At 30.7% G+C, this 22,478-nt stretch overlaps 1 protein-coding gene and 1 pseudogene across 1 annotated transcript; both read right to left on the reverse strand.

Annotated features, from left to right (window-relative positions):
* Positions 1–202: 202 nt before the first annotated feature.
* On the reverse strand, positions 203–9,576 carry LOC123198064 (annotated as a pseudogene).
* Positions 9,577–10,034: 458 nt separating this feature from the next.
* Positions 10,035–12,901, reverse strand: LOC123197574 (cytochrome P450 704C1-like). The gene is made up of 6 exons (XM_044611894.1): positions 12,486–12,901; positions 12,148–12,363; positions 11,779–12,072; positions 10,922–11,242; positions 10,569–10,772; positions 10,035–10,429 (listed from the first exon to the last, which is right to left on the reverse strand). The coding sequence occupies exons 1-6, from the start codon at positions 12,813–12,815 to the stop codon at positions 10,223–10,225; spliced, it is 1,572 nt and encodes a 523-aa protein (XP_044467829.1). The 5' UTR covers positions 12,816–12,901; the 3' UTR covers positions 10,035–10,222.
* Positions 12,902–22,478: the final 9,577 nt, after the last annotated feature.

Here is a 22,478-nt window from a genome sequence, read left to right on the forward strand (position 1 = left end):
ATCTCTTTTGTTATGAAGAAGAAAATCACTTAATAATTATGAGATTTTTGTTGATTTATGTGTTAGCACAAGTTGTATTGAGTTTAATTTCTTTATTTCATTATTGCAATTATTCATACAATTCCTCTATTTTCATTCTTTTCAATGGCCTTGCACTCCATGATTTAGACAAGTGCCTGAGGAAGTATAAGTTGTTTAAGCATTAGCTCAATCTTGGGAAGACACGGAGATGGAGGCCACCTTCAATATGAAGAGTCAAAGGAATTCTATACTTGACTAGTTTGTTTTCATCTTTGAGCTTGAATTTGTAGCTTCCGAGATGGATCATACAGAAAATTTTCGTTTGCCTGCAAGCAAAATCTTTTCCTAGACAGATTCTCGGACCTCCCTATTCAACACAAATCATCTAATTGATTAGTTTATCTAAAGAAGAGGCTCTCAAATTTCTAGTGACTAGGCAAGTTAGTTGCATCATCAGTCTTGTGTTACGATGCAAACGAAAAAGAACCAAAAAAAAGTATATTTGAGTGTTAAAAACATAATATGCCAAATATGATTTAATTTACGGTTATGATCTATAAATCTGTGACATAAACTAATGGCAGTCTTGTAAATAAAGAGCAAAGTTTGAGCAAAGTTTGGGCTATAGTTATTGTCCAGGGGTAGTTTTGTCTTTGCTACGTTTAATGCTTTAACTAATGGTTTATAACCATTAGTTGGTTTTAAAGAAAAGAGAAGAGAAAAAGGCTTTACGTGGCTGTTTCTTTAGAAAAGAAAAAGGTAGCCTTTTGGGTGTGAAATATTTTTCTCTTTGGGTTTTTTCATTCTTCTCTGCTAGGGTTTACAAGAAATGCATCAGTCCACTATTTTTGCTTAGATCTAGCTGTCTAAACACTTGAGTCAATGTACAAGGTCGTTGTGGTGCTCGGGTTTAGGAAGGATTCGAGTTGAAAGGTTGGATTCGTTTTCGTTTGTGTCTGTAATGCTAGATAGGCTTCTGAATCTATAAGTTGTACTATTTTTCTTACAAATTAGTGGATTTGCTAGAGGATTCCTCTGCCTTGGATGTAGGGTTTTAATCTTTTGAACCCGAACCAAGTAAATATTGGTGTGTTGATTTGTGTATGGTTTATTATATGATTCTTGTGCAATTCTTGACTAAAAATAGATCCAAAACTCTGATTAATATTCAAACTCGGTAAAATAAAACATTAACAAGTGGTATCAAAGCACTCTTGAGTTGAATATTGTTATTCTTATTTGAGGAAAATTGTTTGGAGTGTTTCTTGGTTCAAGATTTGTTTATCTTGTTGTTCTTTACATTCTGATATTGTCATTTTGAAAGAGCTGAAATTATTTTTGCTTGCTATTTGTTCTCTGTTTGCCGATTGTGACTATACTGTTCATGTGTTAGATATTTTGTCATTGTGGCTTCAAGAAATAAAATAAATAAATAGTTTGCTTTGATCTCTTTCTGTTATTGTGGCTTGTAAAGAACTGGATTAGTAAATACTTGATTAACAATGGCTCAAACAAAAATTTATGTTGAGAGATTTGATGGGAAGGGTGATTTTAATATGTAGAGAAAGAAAATGCATGTTGTTCTTGTTCATCAAAAATGTGCTAAGGCATTGGGCAGTGAATCTGCTCTCCCTGAAAATATGGACCCTGATATGAAATCTGAAATTTTAGAAACTGCATATAGTCTTCTTATCTTGCATTTATCTGATAATGTCTTAAGACAGGTTGATAATGAAAACACTACTGCAAAGATTTAGTTGAAATTAGAGTCACTGTATATGACTAAGTCTCTAACTAATAAAATCTACCTAAAGGAACAATTGTTTGGTTTTAAAATGGATTTTAATAAATCTCTTGATGATAATCTGGATGAATTTAAAAAAAAATTGTCATTAGTTTGGCTAATATAGAAGAGAAGATATTTGATGAAAACCAAGCAATAATCATCTTGAACTCTTTACCTGATTCTTTTAAAGATGTTAAAGTTGCAATAAAATATGGTAAGGAGTTTTTATCTTTAGATGATGTATTGGGTGCCTTAAAATCAAAAGATTTAGAAATTAAATTTGAAAGGAAGGCAATCAATGAAGGGCTTCAGGTTAGAGGTAGGACTGAAAAGAGAAATAATCAGAAAAATAGAAAAACCTCTAGATCCAAATCTAAAACTAAGAAAACTTGTTGGCAGTGTCATAAAGAGGGTCATTTTAAAAAGAATTGCCCAAAGAAAAAGAAATTGTATAATAATAATAACAATTATGAAAACCATGACACAGTAAATTTCTTAGAAGGGTATGAGAGTGTTGAGGTTCTTACATTAATAGAGAGAATGTTTAGTGAGGAATGGGTTATGGATTCGGGCTACACTTTTCACATGACACCTAGGAAAGATTAGCTAACTAACATTAAATACTTGAATTGAGGTAAAGTATTAATGGGAAATGATGAGTCATGTGATGTTATTGTTGTTGATAGTGTCAAATTTAAAATGCATGATGGTTCTATTAAAATTCTTGAAAATGTGAGATTGGTGCCTAATCTAAGAAGGAATTTAATCTTTTTAGGTACTTTAGATTCAAATGGATATGCTTTTAAATCTGAAAATGGTGTTCTTAAGGTAATGAGAGGGTCCTTAGTGGTTATGAAAGGGAAATTGAATCAGGGGTTGTATATCTTGGAAGGTTCCATTGTGTCAGATTCTATGAACTTAAATCCTAAATCTGATGAAACTGTTTTATGGCATAAAAGACTTGGACATATAAGTGTTGCTGGATTGCATGTACTTTGTAAACAAAAATTGATTAATCTTGATAAGATTGGTAATTTGGATTTCTGTGAAAATTGTGTTCTGGGTAAGTCACATAAACTTAAATTTGCCTCTGCTACTCAAAGAACTAAGGATGTTTTAGATTATATACACTCTGATTTGTGGGGATCTCCACAGATCCCCAATTCTTTGGCTAATTCACATTACTTTATAACATTTATTGATGATTACTCTAGAAGGGTATGGGTGTATTTTTTAAAACATAAGGATCAAGCCTTTGATTGTTTTAAAGAATGGAAAACATTTGTTGAGAATCAAACTAACAAAAAAATAAAGGTTTTAAGAACAAATAATGGATTGGAATTTTGTAATAAACCTTTTTCAGATTTTTGTAAGAAAGCAAGAATACTTAGGCATAGAACATGTACTGAAACATCTCAACAAAATGGGTTAGCTGAAAGAATGAATAGAACCATTATGAATAAAGTTAGGTGTATAATGACAGATTTAGGTTTAAGTAAAAGATTTTGGGCAGAGGCAATTGTCACTACATGTAATTTGATTAATAGATCACCTTCATTTGCATTGAATTTTAAAACACCTATGGAACTTTGGAATAAAAAACCACCATCATTAAGTCATTTGAAAACCTTTGGATGTCTTGCATATGTTCATGTAAATCAGGGAAAATTAAATCCTAAGGCTTTAAAAGCTGTTTTTTTGGGTTATCCTACAGATACAAAAGGCTATAAATTATGGTTGATTGATGATAAAAAATGCGTGATAAGTAGAGATGTAATCTTTAATGAATCAAAATTTTATAAAAACTTGTTTGTTAGTACTCAGTCAGGACAGGTTCAAATTAAGGTGGAGACACCACAGTCTAGTTTACATAGGCAGTCTCAAGAGTCTAGTGGTGGACCTGAATTGGGTTTGGATGCAATTCATGCTTCAAAGTACGAAATCTCATACTTGAATTAGCAACCACCACTACCGAGTCAAGAAGAAAGTTCTCAATCTGATATTAGTCCTAATTTGTCTAATTATTAGCTTGCTAGAGATAGGGTTAGAAGGGAAATTAGACTACCTTCTAGGTATGCACATGCAGATCTCATTTCATATGCATTACAGATAGGTGATGTGATAGAAATGGATGAACCAATTAATTTCAAGCAAGTGTGTAAAAATAAATACAGGGATGATTGGATGAAAGCTATGGAGATTGAGATAGCTTCTCTACAGAAAAATCATATATGGTCACTTGTAGATAGACCCAAGGGTAAAAAGGTAATTGGATGTAAGTGGGTTTTCAAAAGAAAACCCGGTATACCTGGTGTTGAACAAGCAAGATTTAAAGCAAGAGTTGTTGCTAAAGGTTTCTCACAAAGAGAAGACATTGATTATAATGAGGTATTTTCTCCTGTGGTAAAGCATACATCTATTAGACTAATGTTATCTATTGTTGTTTTGTTTGATTTAGAATTAGAACAAATGGATGTTACTACTGCCTTTTTGCATGGAAAATTAGAAGAACAAATATACATGGAACAGCCTGAAGGGTTTGTAAAACCTGGTAATGAAAATAAGGTTTGTTTACTTCATAAATCTTTGTATGGTCTTAAACAGTCACCTAGACAATGGTACAAAAGATTTGATGATTTTGTTCTTTCAATTGGATTTTCTAGATGCAGTTATGATCACTGTGTTTATTTTAAGAAAATTGAAAATGGCAGTTTTGTATATTTGCTGATTTATGTGGATGACATGCTTATAGCTTCTAAGGATATGAATGCTTTACTTGATTTGAAATGTATGATGAATTCTGAATTTGAAATGATGAACTTGGGTCCTACAAAGAGAATACTAGGTATGGATATAAGTAGGAATAAATTGAAACGATATTTGACTTTATCTCAATCTGCTTATATTAGAAAAGTACTTGAATTATATCATATGATCAATGCAAAATGTGTGAATGTTCCTATGGGTGCTCATTTTAAATTAAAATCTGCTGGATTTTTGTCTTCTGATGAATCTGATTTCATGAAGAATATACCATATTCTAATGTGGTAGGAAGTCTAATGTATGCAATGATAGGTACTAGACCTGATATAGCATATGCAATTAGTCTTGTTAGCAGATTTATGAGTAATCCAGGTAAAAAACATTAGAATGCAACAAAATGGTTATTGAGGTATTTGAAGGGTACATCTGATTATGGCTTATGTTATACTGCTGATGCTACTAACCTATTTTCTGTGAAAGGATTTTGTGATTCAGATTTTGCAGTTGATCTTGATAAAAGGAGATCCCTCACTGGTTATATTTTCACCTTTGGTGGAAATGTTGTAAGCTGGAAGTGTAATTTGCAACACACTGTGGCACTTTCAACAACTGAGACTGAATATATAGCATTAACTGAAGCAGTTAAAGAAGCACTGTGGTTGAAGGGAATTATTTCTGAATTGGGGCTAAATATTGATGTTCCAAAAGTCTTCAGTGATTCACAGAGTGCTATTCATTTGTCCAGAAATTTTGCATTTCATGAGAGAACTAAATACATTGATGTAAGGTTGCATTTCATCAGATATGTGTTGGCTGCTGGTAAAGTTAATGTGAAGAAAATATCAATAGATGTCAATCCAGCTGACATCTTAACAAAGTCTGTGCCATTTAGTAAGTTTAAGGATGCCCTGAATTTGCTCAAAATTTGTTCAATGTAAATGTGTTGTGGTCTGCAGAGGAGTCTTAGATATATTAGTTTTGTCAAGGTGGAGTTTTGTAAATTTGTGACATAAACTAATGGCAGTCTTGTAAATAAGGAGCAAAGTTTAAGCAAAGTTCGGGCTATAGTTATTGTCTAGGGGTAGTTTTGTCTTTTCTGGGTTTAATGCTTTAACTAATGGTTTATAACCATTAGTTGGTTTTAAAGAAAAAAGAAGAGAAAAAGGCTTTACATGGCTGTTTCTTTAGAAAAGAAAAAGGCAGCCTTTTGGGTGTGAAATATTTCTCTCTGGATTCTTTCATTCTTTTCTGCTGGGGTTTACAAGAAATGCATCAGTCCACTATTTTTGCTTAGATCTAGTTGTCTAAACACTTAAGTCAGTGTACAAGGTCGCTATGGTGCTCGGGTTTAGAAAGGATTCGAGTCGGAAGGTTGGATTCGTTTCCGTTTATGTCTGTAATGCTAGATCGGTTTCTGAATCTGTAAGTTGTACTATTTTTCTTACAAAATAGTGGATTTGCTAGAGGATTCTTCTGCCTTGGATGTAAGGTTCTAATCTTTTGAACCCGAACCACGTAAATACTGGTGTGTTGATTTGTGTATGGTTTGTTATATGATTCTTATGCAATTCTTGACTGAAAATCGATCCGAAACTCTGATTAATATTCAAACTCGGTAAAATAAAACATTAACATGATCAAACTCTTTATCTCACCTGGAAGGCTGTGAATATGAAAGGGCTTTTAGGTTGGAAATCGCCGTTTACATTGAGCCATCTCTCTGCCGGAATTCTTCTGCATCACTACCCCATAAAGCTTTCATCCTGCCCATTGCATAAGGTACATTTTGGATCATATCTCCTTTATTCACACTGAAGCCATCAGGCAGCGTGCGTCGGAAAAGCAAATCTTCGCATCCTGTCACACCACTTACAAGTACTTCTTTCAAACAAACAAAAGAAATGATGGTCTTATGAAATTAATCAACCAACAATAGCTAGGGCTTAGCCATAAAATAGTATCAAGAATTTATAAAAGTTGAATGAAATTTTGGTGTAACTAGCAACATTATTCGTGTTCGACCCCTGATAATGCATGTACTTACCGCAGGAACTGCAGGATAGAGCCAGAGTGTCTCAGACAAAGCTGCGTGGAGATAGTGCATCCGGTCAAGGGTTTCTTTATTTACTTTGGCTGCAAGTTCCTCAATGCTTGAATCACTTCTCGCTTGGGTTGCTTCTAATATTTCCTTGGCAATCTTTTCTTGTATGTCAGGATGTTTACAAAGCAAGTAAAAAAACCAAGAAATGGTGGTAGCCGTGGTGTCTTTGCCAGCAATTACAAAATTGAGAACTATGTCTCTTTAAGTATTTTGGATCGGTCTCTTTCAGTTCCAAAAACCGTGACAAAGGTCCTCTTTCTTCTCCTGTAATGTTCATTTGTTAGCTAATTACACAAATATTTCAAAACTTTGAACTAAATCCCAGAAGGCTCGAGATGTTATACTCACATGATGTAACTGATCATGTGGATTATTGAGTCGCTCAATCTTGCTATTAATTAATTTGTATACAAAATCATCAACCACTTTGATATTCTTTCTCAATTCATTCTCCGATCCAATGTTGAGGAACCGCCTAATCTTCCAAATGAAATCAACATATTGAAAAGAAGTAATTGCATTTCCTTTATCAAAAGCTTCAGTGAATTTAGCGCCTTCTTCGTAAGTGTTAGACATAACATCCAAGTCTGTGCCCAATATGACTTTAAGCACAGAGACTAAGGTTGCTTGCATGAAAAGATCCTGCATATAAACACATAATTATTGTGGTATAGTAACTAATCTACTTGGAGCGCATACTTGCATGTCAATTTATCGGTTTGATACTGAAGCTTCAGAAACTTTTCGAGCAAGCTTCACAGCAGTGGTTTTAAAAACAACACTACTAAAGTCCCTCAATATCTTGGAGGAGAATTCATAGCTTGATACTTTCCTTTGATGTTTCCAATTCTCTCCGTCTACATCGAAGATCCCATCACCCAGTAGATCCGTCAAAATGTTATATTGGTCCAATTCCTGCTTCCATGAACACAAATAATAATTTTATTTATTTCCACAACTTATTTTAACATCGTCTTATATGGAGAAAAGCTCAGCCTTAAAACTTTCCATTCCCAGGATAAACAAAATCTTATGGATATGAAAGTCGGCAGATCAGTGGAAATGGAGTAAGAAATTAGAATTAAGCTATATATATTACCTTGCCGTAGTTAGAAAAGTTAGTTTTGAGGATGTATTCGACAACTGCAGGATCAGTGGTGAAAATCGCATTTCTAAAGAAAGTAGCCACTCTGAACGTTTTATATTTGCGTAAAAGTTCAGCCATAAAGTCATAGATCCTGTGGTAATTGAGAATCTGTCTGGGTTGAGAAGGATAGGGTGAAATTTTTTAGTCTTCTGAGGCGATTGTGGGACACGGAATCTGAGGATGAATACGAGTGCTAAAGAAGCTGCTGTGAGAGGGAAGAAGGAAGAAAATTCATTTAGCGGGATCATGATGAAGAAGAGTAGAAATGAGATTGTGGCAGCTAATGAACCATAATTTTAATAATGATACAATTATCATGACTTACATGGACGAGGTTTTATCTTTGACTGATTCATTTAATAATGTCCATAAGACAAATAATAATATATTTATAATACAAACTTTAATAATAGTAAATCCATGATGACTTATATGGATGAGTAATCTTTATGAATGTCCAAGCAAAGCTCATGTGAATATTCAAAAGTTTGGTCTTGAGGCATTGTCAATTAAGTCTAGTCGTTTATGTTGAAGTTTGTTCCATGATCATGGAGTTCATTTCAGGCATTCTTTCTTGGATATCATTATCTTTAGCTCTTGGATTTTGGAGTTTAGTTTAAACATTCTTTTGCAACAAAAGAAAAGAGATAAATTAAAAAATACAAATATATTAAACAAAAGTTGGTCAAATCTGAACTAATTTGGTCAAAATCCCATAGTTGGCCAAATAAACAGACCTTTGTTGGCCTATAATATGATGACACCTTTTTCGGCCAACCTTTTTTTCAAACATTAATTTTTGTTTTTTTGGTCGAAACCATGGTTTTGACAAAAAATCTTAAACCTCAAAAAGCCCTATTTTTTTGGTAAAAACTCACACATATGACCGGAAAGCACAACAACTAAAAACTTTAAACACTTTTCAAACCATTAATCCAAGGATTTCGGCTAATTAAAATGACTCAATCAATAATAAACAACACAACAACAATCCATCTTCAAAATAAGAGTTAAAAGGACATTCATCATTTAGACAGACAAAGACAAATCCATCTCCAATCGATTCTTTGGTTGGTGACCGCTTCTCCTAAGCAACCGCCACAAGATGGGTGGGAAGCACCAACTGTCAGCATGGCCAAAGAAGAGAAAAAAAACTTAAAGAGAAATGGAAACTTTTCAAAACTTTGGTTAAGAAAGAATTGTTAGTTTTTTTAAATTAAAGGAAAAATATAAGATAAATTTTATTTTTTATTTTTATTAAATAATAATTTTACTTTTAACTCTATTTAAAAATTTTAATAGGATAGTAAGTATTTAGATTTATGAAATCTTATGTGTGAGAATTTTAAAATACATCAAACCTTAACTTGAGAATTACTCTTAAAAATATAAAAAAGTAATAATAACGTAAATGTGGTTTTAAGGAGCTTCTTTTGTAAGACCACTTCACTCCACATCAATTGAGGAAAAAAGAAAAATTAAATTCACTCAATTCAATCCAAAGACATGAAAAAAAAAAATTAAAGTATATGTATTTTTAAAAAACCTCTTCTATAAGATCATGTCAGTTCAAATCAATTGAAGAATATAATTTTGGATTATAATGGGTATTTTTTTTTTTCAAAGGAAAGTTATATTAAATTACTCAGAACATTGATAACTATACTAATATTGCCAAGTATCTAATTTAAACAAAAATTTACCATTTTCTTTAACTTTTCAACAAAACTTTAACATACTTCAACTCCAAGTGCCATTTTCATTATATCACAATCTCAGCTCCAAAAACTCACAAAGAAAACATGAATTAACTAAGAAAGATTGTCAAATTCAGGTATTAAGATCAATGTATACTTGCTTTTATTCTTCTATTAATGTATTATTGTATTTTACCAAAAAAAAAGGGTAATATTGACAGATTATCAAAGTTATTTGAAAGTTTTGGGTTTTCCCATAAGTTTAGCATAGCATACCATGCTAAACTTATACTAATTAGCCAAACTTTGAATGAGGGGGTTAAGTTAAGATTTTAAATATAAGAGGTCAATGAAACATATTCAGGGTGCATTTGAAAATTTGTTTTACTTATGTTTTCAGATGTCAAGTCTTGAAATTCATAACTTAATTAAAAATAAAATATTTTTATATGATTAAGTAATTCTAAATAAAAAATAAAATATTATCTAATCATATAATAACACGATATTAATACCCATTGTTAGTAGAGATAGTTTTACTAGTATCATAATGGAAATGCTTCTCCAAGAATGTCTTTCAACCAGATGACTGAAGATTTAGAGATATCACCTAAGCATAACAATATAAACAAACGTGACACATATATGGTTTATTGGCTCTCTACTTTCATGATTCAGTCAAGTGGCAAAAGCAGTAGGAGGAAGTTCAAGCATTAATTGTGGTGTCATGGTTCGATCTAGGGAAGACGCGAAGATAGAGGCCACCATCAATATGAAGAGTCAAAGCAGTTCTATACTTGACTGGTTTGCTTTCATCGTTGAGCTTGAATTTGTAGCATCCAAGCAAGATCATAGAGACAATTTTCATTTGCCTGTAAGCAAACTCCTTTCCTAGACAGATTCTCGGACCCGCCTGTTCAACATATTCATCTAATTTGATTAGCTTGTCTAAATAAAATGTTCTCAATGGAAAGAAACGTTTCCTTGAGCGTCAAAGAAAGAAATTTGATAAATGTGATTAACTCATGCTTATGATCAGACTCTTATGTCACCTGGAAGGCTGTAAAGATGAAAGAGCTTTTTGGCTGGAAATGACCATTTTCATCGAGCCATCTCTCTGGCCGAAATTCTTCTGCATCATTACCCCACAAAGCTGTCATCCTACCCATCGCATAAGGTACATATAAAATCATATCTCCTTTATTCACACTGAAACCGTCAGGCAACGTGTCATCGGAAAAACAAATCTTTGAATCCTGAGACACCAACCACAAATACTCCTTTCAAGCAAAGCCAATGATGGTCTTATTATATTAATCAACCAGGCATTGGAGGGTAACCACATAATCACATCAAAATCTATGAACAAGCGAAATGGAGAATACTATGTGTAGTAAACACTTACCAAAGGAACTGCAGGATAAAGCCTCAGTGTCTCAGACAAAGCTGCGTGGAGATAGTGCATCTGGTCAAGGGTTTCTTCATTTACTTTGACTGCAAGTTCCTCAATGCTTGAATTACTTCTCACTTGGGTTACTTCTATTATTTCTTTTGCAATCTTTTCTTGTATATCAGGATGCTTACAAAGCATGTAAAAAAACCAAGAAAGAGTGGTAGCAGTGGTATCTTTGCCAGCAATTACAAAATTGAGAACTATGTCCCTCAAATATTTTGGATCGGTTTCTTTCAGTTCCAAAAACCTTGACAGAATGTCTTCCTTCTTTCCCTGTAATATTGATTTGTCAGCAAATCACACTGATTTTTAGAGGTTTGCATAATTCAGTTCAAACTGCAAAACTAAACCGAACCATTTAAAAACTACAGTTTGGTTTTGATTGATAAATTTTTTAAAAATAGTTTTCACTTTGAGTTACAATTTGAACAATTTTTAAATTGAACCAACCCATAAACTATATTTTTCAAAATACATATATATTTGAAAGAAATTTTTCAATAAGCAAATAAATATACAACTTTTTTTTCTTATTTATTTTATCATTTTCTTTAAATGTATATTGTATCGATAGTTTATATTTATTTTACATGCATATATTATACTTTAGAAAACTATAATTCAATTAGTTTTATTGAATAGTATATATTTAGAAGTAAATAGTTTTAATAGGTTCAAACTATAATTCAAACTAGATGAAACCGTATCTTTTTAGTTTGGTTTGGTTTGAAACACAAAACCGAACCATTCACACATCTACTGATTTTGCTAAGACTTTGAACTAAAACATAGAGAGTTATTATACTCACAGGTTGTGTATCATCGTGTGGATTATTGAGTAGCTCAATTTTGCTTTTAATTAACTTGTACACAAATTCATCAACCACTTTAATATTCTTTCTCAATTCAGCCTCTGATCCAACGTTCAGGAACCTCTTAATCTTCCAAAAGATATCAGCATACCGAAAAGTACTAATCGCATTTGCTTTATCAAAAGCATCAGTGAATCGAACGCCTTCCTCATATGTTCTAGACAAACCATCTAAGTCTATACCCAATATGACTTTAAACACAGAGTCTAAGGTTGCTGTCATGAATAGATCCTGCAAATAAACATATAAGTATATGAATCAACCATAAATTAAACAGGAATCAATCATCTATTAAGAAGCTCTTACTTGCATGTCAATGGATCGGTTTGATTCTGAAGCTTCAGAAAGTTTTCGAGCAAGCTTCACAGCAGTGGCTTTAAAAACTACACTGCTAAAGTCCCTCAATATCTTGGTGGAGAATTCATAGCTTGATACTTTCCTTTGATGCTTCCACTTGTATCCGTCTACAACGAAGATCCCATCACCCAGTAGATCTGTCATAATGTTATAATTGTACAATCCCTGCTTCCATAAACACGTAGCATAATTACAACAAAATATAACAGTAAAGAGAGCATGAATGAGAAGAAAATGTTGACGGATGTTGTGAGTCATAGAAAAACACATAAATGGTAGGATATTACCTTGCCATAGTTTGGAAAGTTTGTTTTGAGGATGTACTCAACATTTAGCGGATCGGTGGTGTAAATCTCATTTCTGGAATATCCATTGAAGTCAATCAAAGAAGGCAATCTGTAAGTTTTATATTTGTGTGAAAGGTCAGTGATGAAGTCAAAGAGTCTGTAAAAATTGGGTATTTGGCGCAAGTGGGAGCTACCAATTGGGGGATATTTTTTAGTCTTGCGAGGGGATTTTGTGGCATGGATTCTTACGATGAATATGGCAAAGATTAGTGCTAAAGCAGCTGCTGTGAGAGGGATGAAGAAGGAGGAAAATTCATTCAGGTCGATCATAATTAAGGTTAAGCAAAGCAGAATAGGAGTGAGATTATGGTAGTTAATAATCAGCCAGCCAGCTGTTATATAAGGGTATACAGTGAGGCGGGAGGTGGGATCGAGGTAGCTCATCTTCGATTTAAAAAAGAAATTATAAACTTATATATACTAACATTAATAAAATTATGTATATTTATTATATATATACAAATATATTGATATTTAATATATATTATCATATAATTAAGAGATTTTGAATTAAAAATAAAATAATATTTAATTACATAATGACACAAAAAAATATGTAATAATTATAATTGTAAGTCTAGATACTATACTCTGAGTATAACCGTATAATAAATATGGATGAAGTCCCCGATTAATAAAAAAAATATATACCTATTTATAAACTCAAAGTAAGTACATATAGTATTACTCTATTTTCATTATGTCCCTTATATTATATGAATAAGTTATAAAATGTATTTTTAGTCTTTGAACAAGTAAACAAATAAAGTGAGATTCAAGCGAGTTTCTTCAAACTCAGAAATGAACTTAGCTTGAATGAGTCTGAAATTATTTCAGTTTAAGCAAATTAACTCTAACTTGGAAGTTAAAAATTTTCAAGTTCAAGCCTAGACTAAAACTTGAGGAGTGTTTTGTTTATCAAGTTCACAAACCTGAAAAAATTTAATACAAATAAACTAAAATGATATCATTTTAATCATTTTTGCTCAATTAGAATATCAAATTAAACTCAAAACTTAACTCGATGTGAACTTGAGTCAGATTAGAGTAGGTGTCATTTATTCTTAGCACGTTCCACCAAATAAAACAAATTTTATTTACAATAAGCCAAATGACCGTATCCCACCCAAGGTGTGGTGCAAACCCAACTTCCTACGTATTAATTATCAAAAATCTAAATATCCACATGTTTGTTAAATTTTAATATTATTGTTAGGAGTAAAGTTGTCATCTACAAAGATATTCAAAAAAATAAGAATTTATCACATTTTCATCCAAGGTTTGAAAAATCAACTTTTCTGCCTAAGGTTTTTTTAAGATGTCGCAGGTGGTCGAAGACAATAGTGACAGTGGCATTCTCTCTCTCTCTCGGCTTACTTGTCAACCCCCTTCCTTTCTTGGCCAACCTTGATTGACAAGAGCTAGAGGCAAAGGCATTCCTTCATCTACTAACAAAGACGACGATTCAACGAAGACAATTTCATCTTCAAATAAAGACGATGCATCATTATTGTCTCTCAAATGGCAGTGACCCATCATCTTCATCTAAAACGTTCGTCTTCATTTGGAGATGACTGATTCATTTTCATCGGTTAGTTTTGTCGACCAATGATGGTTGAAAATAAAGCACCATTGAGAGAGAAGCTAGGAGGGAGGGACAAAGCCATCGTTGCCTTCGTCTTCAACCGTTGACAATGTCTAGAAAAACTCTAGGGAGAGATAAAGTTTTTCAAACTTTGGGTGGGGGGAAGGATTTGTTAGTTTTTAAGCTTGAGGATGAAAATGTAATAAATTTTTAATTTTTTTAAATATTTTTGTTAAATAACAATTTTATCCCTAATAGTGACAGTAATTTAACAGAGAAGTTGGTATTTAAATTTTCGATAGTTAACAGGTGAAAAGTTGGGTTTACACTAAACCTTGGTTGGGAAATAGTCATTTGGCTTTTACAATAAAACTATTTGTATCCCTATTTTAGATACACAAATGTATATACACTTATATATATCATTACACGATTGGATAATTTTGAATTAATAATAAAATACTATTCAATCATTCAATGATGTATATAAAAGTATATATATTTATATACTTAGAGTAGGTATATATAGTATTGCTCAATAATTGACTAACAAGTGTGAGAATAATTTCACTAATAAATATTGACTATATGTATAAAAATCGGTGTTACAATTTAGTAAGTTTAATGAAGGGTTCGATACAGCAAATCTAGTCTGTTTGGCTTTGTTTTGTTAGGTAACATTTTTCACCATAATAGGCCCAAACGGATCCAGGAATACAAATAATTATTTGAGCGTTTGGGCAAGAGAAAAAGCAGGGTTATATACATAATAATAATTAATATATAATTGTATGACTAAATAATTTAAAATTAAAAAAATTATACAAATAATTTTATTGGGATAGAAAACACTATAAATACACAAACTTTCAAAGCAGAAGGAGTCCATTTTGGTATGCTATGAGAGTTCTCACTTCAGTCATCTTTTAATTTCTTCTACATATTCACAATATGTTATCAATACAATCCACTTATGTACGTTTCAATACTACTAATATTTACATCATGTTTATTGTGAGTTGATTAATTTCAGATAATCATGAGTAAGGTGTCACAACTTCCAACTTCCCCTTTCAGAGTAACTCCATGAACAACTTCACACTAAACCAATGCATAACATTCTTCTAGATTTGGAGTTCTTTCTTTACAAAAAATCATCTTACAACTTTGTTCAACTCCACCATCAAATCTTACAAGAAATATGTGACCCTTAGTCGTCTAATGGATTACCAATATGCTATTACATCATTCAGGTCTTTCATAACAATTTTATCATCACGAAAAATTTTAATAATTCTCCATAGTATTCGGATAGAGGTTTACCATTCTGTTTGGTAGTGAAAGCTTTTTGATTCAATGCAAAAACTTGTAGCTCATCACTTCCATCATAGAAAGCTTCTGACAAAACGCTCCAAATTTCATGCACAGTGAGTAATCAAAAGAAACACTTCAAGGACATCTAGTTGCAAGAGATTAAAGATTAATCTGATAATATATCTTTTATTACTTATATTGTTTTACTTGTTTTATAAGTAATAAAAAATTTTGATAATTTTCTATTACTAATTGTGCTATGACAAGTAATATAAGAGGTAATTTATTTCCCACCTCTACCTTAGGTATTAAAAAATTATTAAGGTAAACGTGAATTTTTTATAACTATATTCTTATTTATTAATTATTTTGATAAAAATAATTTTATTTTCAATTAATATAACAAATAAAATAAAAAATATTTCTTGAATAATTATACCCAAAGATATTTAAGTAAACTAATATACTAGTATTTTTTATTATTTTTAACCAAACACAATAATTATTTATAACTAATCATAATTATTATTTATACCTAACAATTTTTACCGAATTTTATGATATATCATAATAATTTATATCCAATTATTTTTAAGATACTTTATCTTCAAAGTAATCTTGAAGATAAAATCCTTCTTAAACCAAATACATGATTTTTGGACTCACTGACATCAACAGTCATCTCTTAACTTTCTGATTCCCGCATATCATTTTTCATGTCGATCTTCATCTTTTGCAGGTGTTTTTAGTCTGCCACGAATATATTAAAGTTTTCTCGCTCCATCAATTGTGATCATAAGTCATATTTTTATTTTGTAAGAATAATATCTGCATTGAAAACACTATATGATTGAACAATAACTGAAACCGATTTTGTTCTAGACACTCCGATTTTGTGATGGTCCAATGGGTTTATGGCTGGTGATGGATTTATCTTCAACTGGAGAACTAGAAGGAAGAATGTAAGAAGAGAGAAGGAAGATGATGAATAGGCAATTTAAACAAGCCTCGATCTCAAATTCTGCAACTGGGAGATGTGCAAAGATTGAATTTTGTGATGATTCCAGTGGCAAATGCAAGCATTCGGGACCCGTCTTTGGATTCGAATTTCAAATGGCAATTTTCGGTGGGTGCTGTTCGGTAACTCCTAAACCATTATGGTAGCTCTGATACTATATTAAATTTGATTAATAAAACTTTTCTGAATAGTATTATGTACATAATTTTATACATAAACAATAACGTATCATCATGTGATTGGATAGTTAAAAATTAAAGATAAAATAATACATAATCACATAATGACATATCATTATTTATTAAAATATTATGTATATAGTATTATTGAATTTTTTTTATATATATTTGTATACTAATTATCAATAAATTACATCCAATATATATGTATAAAACACCATCATATATTTAATTCACAATCAATGTTTTTCCTAATCCATCTTATCATGATAAGAAGAGATGTTCACACAATTGATCTCAATCTTCCACATGGCAGGAATGTTCACACAAATGATCTCACTCTTGAGCAAATATATTTATAAAACAAACTTCAGTAATACTAAACTTGTGATGACTTGTATAGACGAGTAGTCTTTATGCCCATTCAAGGATCTTGTGAATCTTTGAAATTGTGGTCTTGAGGCATTTTCAATTAAGTATAGTCATTCATGTCGGGGAAAAGGACTATTTCCCACCCATTTTTCAGGCCATCTCAAACTTATATCTACAAGACATAAAAAAACTTTTTTTCGCACCTATGACCAAACTGTCATCTAATTTTTTAGTTAGGGACAGGGGTAAAATCATCACTTTAATTATAAATCTTAAAACTTTAAAATTTCACCATTTTCCCCCTCTAGGTTTTAAAAACTAACATCTCAACCCATCCTCAAAGTTTGAAAAGTTTAGATTTTATCCCTAGGGTTTGCTTCCTTCTCCGGCCACCATCTACGGCCGACACATTCCACCGATCTCTCATCTCTGACTATAAAGGAAAACGAAGGACAACCCTTGGTCGCCCAAATCTGGATAACAAAGCGTCGTCCAGATCTGGAAGAACAGACAAAGGATGACGTTTCGTCGTCCTTCATCGTCTGGGTGGAGTGACGAAGAGAGAGATCTTCGTCTCTTCGTTGCACTGTGTGATGAGGAGATGAAGATCTCTTCATCACACCACTGTCGTCGCACCAGGAGAAGGAGGAGGCAGATGATGACTTCGGAGACGACGTCGAAGGATGAAATTGAAGAATGGGGGTGAAACTGCGATTTTTGAAAGTTATGAGGGGCGCTGCATTTTGAAAAATATGGAAACCCTAGGTTTGGAGGTGAAAATATTACTTTTCAAAGTTTAAAAACTTTAGGTAAAGGTGAAATATTAGTTTGTAAAACCTAAGGGTGGTGAAAAGTAATAAACTTTATAACTTTTTAATATAAACAGTAAAATAACTATTTTACCTCTCTCTTTAACAAAAAAGATTAACAGAAGTTTACTTATGGGGGGAAAAAATAGTTTTTCATCTCTCGTAGATATACGTTTGAGAATAGCCTAAAAAATGGGTGGGAAATAGTCCTTTTCCCTTTATGTTGAAGTTTGTTCCGAGTTCATTTCAGGCATTCTTCTTTGGATTTCATTCATCTCTGGCTCTAGGATTTTGGAGTTTATTTCCAACATTCTTTTGCAACAAAAAAGGAGAGACGCGCAAATGTATTAAATAAAAATTGGTTGAATATGAATTGATTCGGTCAAAACCCCTCATTCGGTCAAATTAACAAACCTTTATTGGCTTAAACGATGACACCTCTTTTGGGCAACCTTTTTTTTTTTTTTTCATACATAACTTTTTTTTTTTGGTTGAAACTATGGGTTTTGACCCAAAAAAAAACTTAGATCTGGAAAACCCTATTTTCTTAGCAACTCAAGGCTATGACCATAATACACAACATTTAAGCCGTAGATACTCTTCAAACCTTTAATTCAAAGATTTCGTCTAGCCTAAATGACTCAATCAATAAAAAACAATAAAACAACAATCCACCTTTAGAGCAAGAGTTGAAAAATGTTATCTTAAATTGGAAGATAAGGATGAAGAATTATAATGAAAAAATTTAGATTTGATGAAAATGGAAAGATGCAAGGATGAAGTATATACTGAGATGAGTAAAGACTCAAAGGTATTTTTGGTAATAAGAATGGTTAACAGTGAAGAAGTGTTATTTAGCAAGAAAAAAGGTATATTGTGTTAGATTTAATTTTTATTCTTTTTTTTTTGTAACGAGAAATCTCACTTGAATCGAATTATCACTTTTGAGACTAAACCAATTATATTGAATAGGATAAATCCTAGATATTAAACTCAGTAAATAAAAAATTTGATCTTGGTATATCGCCAGAGAACACTTAAATCTATATTTTCTTATACATAAAATCTCCTCTTTTGTTATTCAAATTATTTTTTGGAGGGCTAATTTTCATTATTAATTAATGATATTAGTTTAAAAGATTAAATATGAATTTATGTCAAAATGTTTGAACCGAGTTAACTAAAAAGATCATTAATTTGCACCATTTTTACCATTTAAAATCTAGTTTTTCTTTATCAAACAATTTCACCTACTTAAACAATAAAAACGTTTTCAATGAATATATATTCTTCTAGACCTTTGCATTTAAAATAACAAACTTCAATTAAAAAACTTATTTCATTGTATTCAAATTTTTTTTTTTTTCCATCTTTTCAATCTATAAATAGAATTATAAAAATCAATAAAACTGTGAATATATATTTTTTATACATAATTTAAGTATATAGATGATATGTAATCATTTGATTGAATAGTTTTAAATTAAAGATAAAATAATATTTAATTACATAATGACATATATTTATGTGCAAAAAATGTGTACACATAGTATTACTCATAATAATATATTATGTTGAAAAACAAAAAGAAAACCATATTCTATTACTATAAAACTATGCATATATACTTTTAGTATATAATTTAGGTATACAAATAATATATCATCATATGATTAGTGTTAGAACATGTATATGGTCTCTATCTAAGCATATATATACTGAGTATGCAAGATAGAAACCAAAATTAATATGCGGAATATTAAACACTAACATCTAGCCATTGCTTGACGATTTGATGTAGTATAATCCTCTGGAAATTGCTTGCAAGTTTCGTCTTCCAGGTGATCTCTTTTTCTCACAGAATGGTATATGTGTTTCTCTTGTAGAAAAAGCTCACCCAGGGACCCTATTTATAGCCTTCAAAAGCATTCTACCATCAAGAATGCTACGCAACTTGTGGAGTTATGACATGGAAGTTATAAACCATAATGCATGGGAGTTACAGACCATTACACCACGAAGAAGTAACTGCATGAAGCAGTTACCATTATGCCATGAAGAAGTAACTGTTGCAGTTACCATTAAGCCATGAAGGAAAAAAACTGACAATTAGATGATTTTAAATTAAAAATTAAATAATATTTAGTCGTATTATAATTCATAATTTTTTATTCAAATTATATATTAAAAATTTGTACAGATAGTATTGATATTTATTATTAAAGAGCCAATTTAATATATGAATTACAATTAATTTAATTTAATTAAAAAAATATAACAATTTTTTTCATAGCAAAAGAACAACTAATAAATAAATGACTTATATGGATTTATTAAGACAATTCATATGATTATGAAGCAAATTATAATCTTTTTCTTCGTCACCTCTCAAAAGGATCCTTTATAAAACAATATGGGGCGTTTTCTTCCAATTTTTTAAGATTGTCTTAGTAATCTATCTTTTATTTTTTTGTTTGGTTTGTCAATAATAAAAAATTACAGTAATCTTCTATTATCAATACTGACGTGACAGATAATATAAATGATAATCTGATTACCACTTTCATCTTAGGTATTTAAAGATTACCAAGGTAATCTTAATTTTATTATAATTATATTATTATTTATTAATTTTTTGAGATAAAAATAAATTTATTTTTAATTAATATGATAAATAATATAAAAAATATTTAAAAATAATTATATTCAAGAGCATTTAAGTAAAATAATTTATTAGTAATTTTTTATTATCTTTAACCAAACACAATAATTATTAATATCTATCAAATTTTATCAAACATAGTAATCATTTATACCTAGTAATCTTCTAAGTAATCTATCTTTAAGGTAATCTTTCTATTTTAATAATAAAACATTATTCAAATCAAACGCTTCATATATATGTTTTAATTACTTTAAATATTCTTAATTGATCACATTAACTTTAAATTAAAATATTAATTGATGTTCATATTCAATTTGATAAAATTATTTTTCATGTATATTGACTAATCGGTCCATGCTAAAAACAAATTAAATGTTGGATCGTGAAAGTATTGGCAATTAAAGAAAATGGCCAAATTACAACGTTTTAGTTTTTTATTTTTATTTTTTTAATTTTCTTTTGTTGGGTGAAATTATTGATGCACGTAGGTTAGGCATGCCAATCAGACCTAGTATGTTCAAGCCTAGGCTAGAAAATTTTTTTTGGGCTTGGGCTTCTATCAGGCCCATTCAGTTTTGGTTTTTTACATTGAAATCCAATTCATTTAAATTTTTCGAAATTCGGTCAGAATTTTATATTCAAACCAGATTCGAAATAAAATGTAAAGACTAACATTTTACAACATTGTCAGTGGCATATTAGTACTTAAATAAATGGATACAACATTATTAAAAAAAAATTACCCTACTAAGAAATTCATCTCATTAGTTCAAATAAATACGATTTGTCATTAATACTAAAGAGTTATTTGGATGATAATAGAACTCCTATGAGCCTAACAGACTGCACCAAGCACGGTATGGCTCTGCCCAGCCCACTCATGGACATCTCTAGTCATTTTGTTTTTTCATGTATCTATAAGTACATATTTTCTTCCTATTAAACCCTTCATTTTTTTTATTGGTCTTTAATTCTATAATTTGATTTCTAAACTAATTTAATTTGAATCAGTTTATTAGTATGTTTAACGAGAACAAGAATAAGCGATATAAGAATTATATGAGTTTAATACGATACATTGTTAATAATATATTTTCAAAAATATAGAAATATCAATCTTCATATTAACACTTTTCGTGGAACACTTGGGTACAACCAAGTATAGCATTTCAAATCAAAGTATTTAATTAGTCATTATACCTAAATAAGTCAATACATAATTGATTTTTAAATTATGATCTCAATACTTTCAAACGTAATACAAAGTTAAGATTCAATTATAGTCTCTCAAACATATAATATAGTTAATTTCCTTATTTTACACGAAGAGATTCAATAATAATATATTATTTATTTTTCACATTTATCTTTTATAATCGAGTCAAATTTAATTAACGTAGATATCTTTCTCAAGAATTAAAAACACTTTAAAAATAAAAATTTAATAAAAAGAATTTTAAACCCTAAATCAAAACAACGACATTTAGTATTTTGTTATTCTAAATGTACTAGTAAAATAATTCAAATGTGGATATTTGACTTTTTCAAAGTTCATGGTGAAAATTAGTGTTTCATCAAACCTTGGGTGGGAAATAGATTCTTGGCCTTCCATTTTAATTTCAAAAAAACTATTGGTTATTTGGTTAAAATAATAATGTTTAATGATGAAGTAGAGAGAGAGAGAGAAAGAGAGAAATGATGGAGAAAATTAAAAAAGCATAATTGGATGTGACTAAAAGGCCCTTAATTATTTGATTGTGATGGGTAAATCATACTAATTGGTTTGGTGAGTCAAGTGGTTGCAACATAACATAACAATACTATTATATCACCCTCCTTTCTCTTTTTCAACCATAATCATACATTCAATGAGGATATAAAGCAGGGCTAGATTTATATAGAATAGTCTCGAAGTTGTTTGTTAGCTTGGCTCAATTGAATTCAAAATAAGTTTGATTAAGACGAGCTTGAGTTTGAATATAAAATTCTCG

This window comes from Mangifera indica, chromosome 15 (genome assembly GCF_011075055.1).
Source record: "Mangifera indica cultivar Alphonso chromosome 15, CATAS_Mindica_2.1, whole genome shotgun sequence".
NCBI lineage: Eukaryota > Viridiplantae > Streptophyta > Magnoliopsida > Sapindales > Anacardiaceae > Mangifera > Mangifera indica.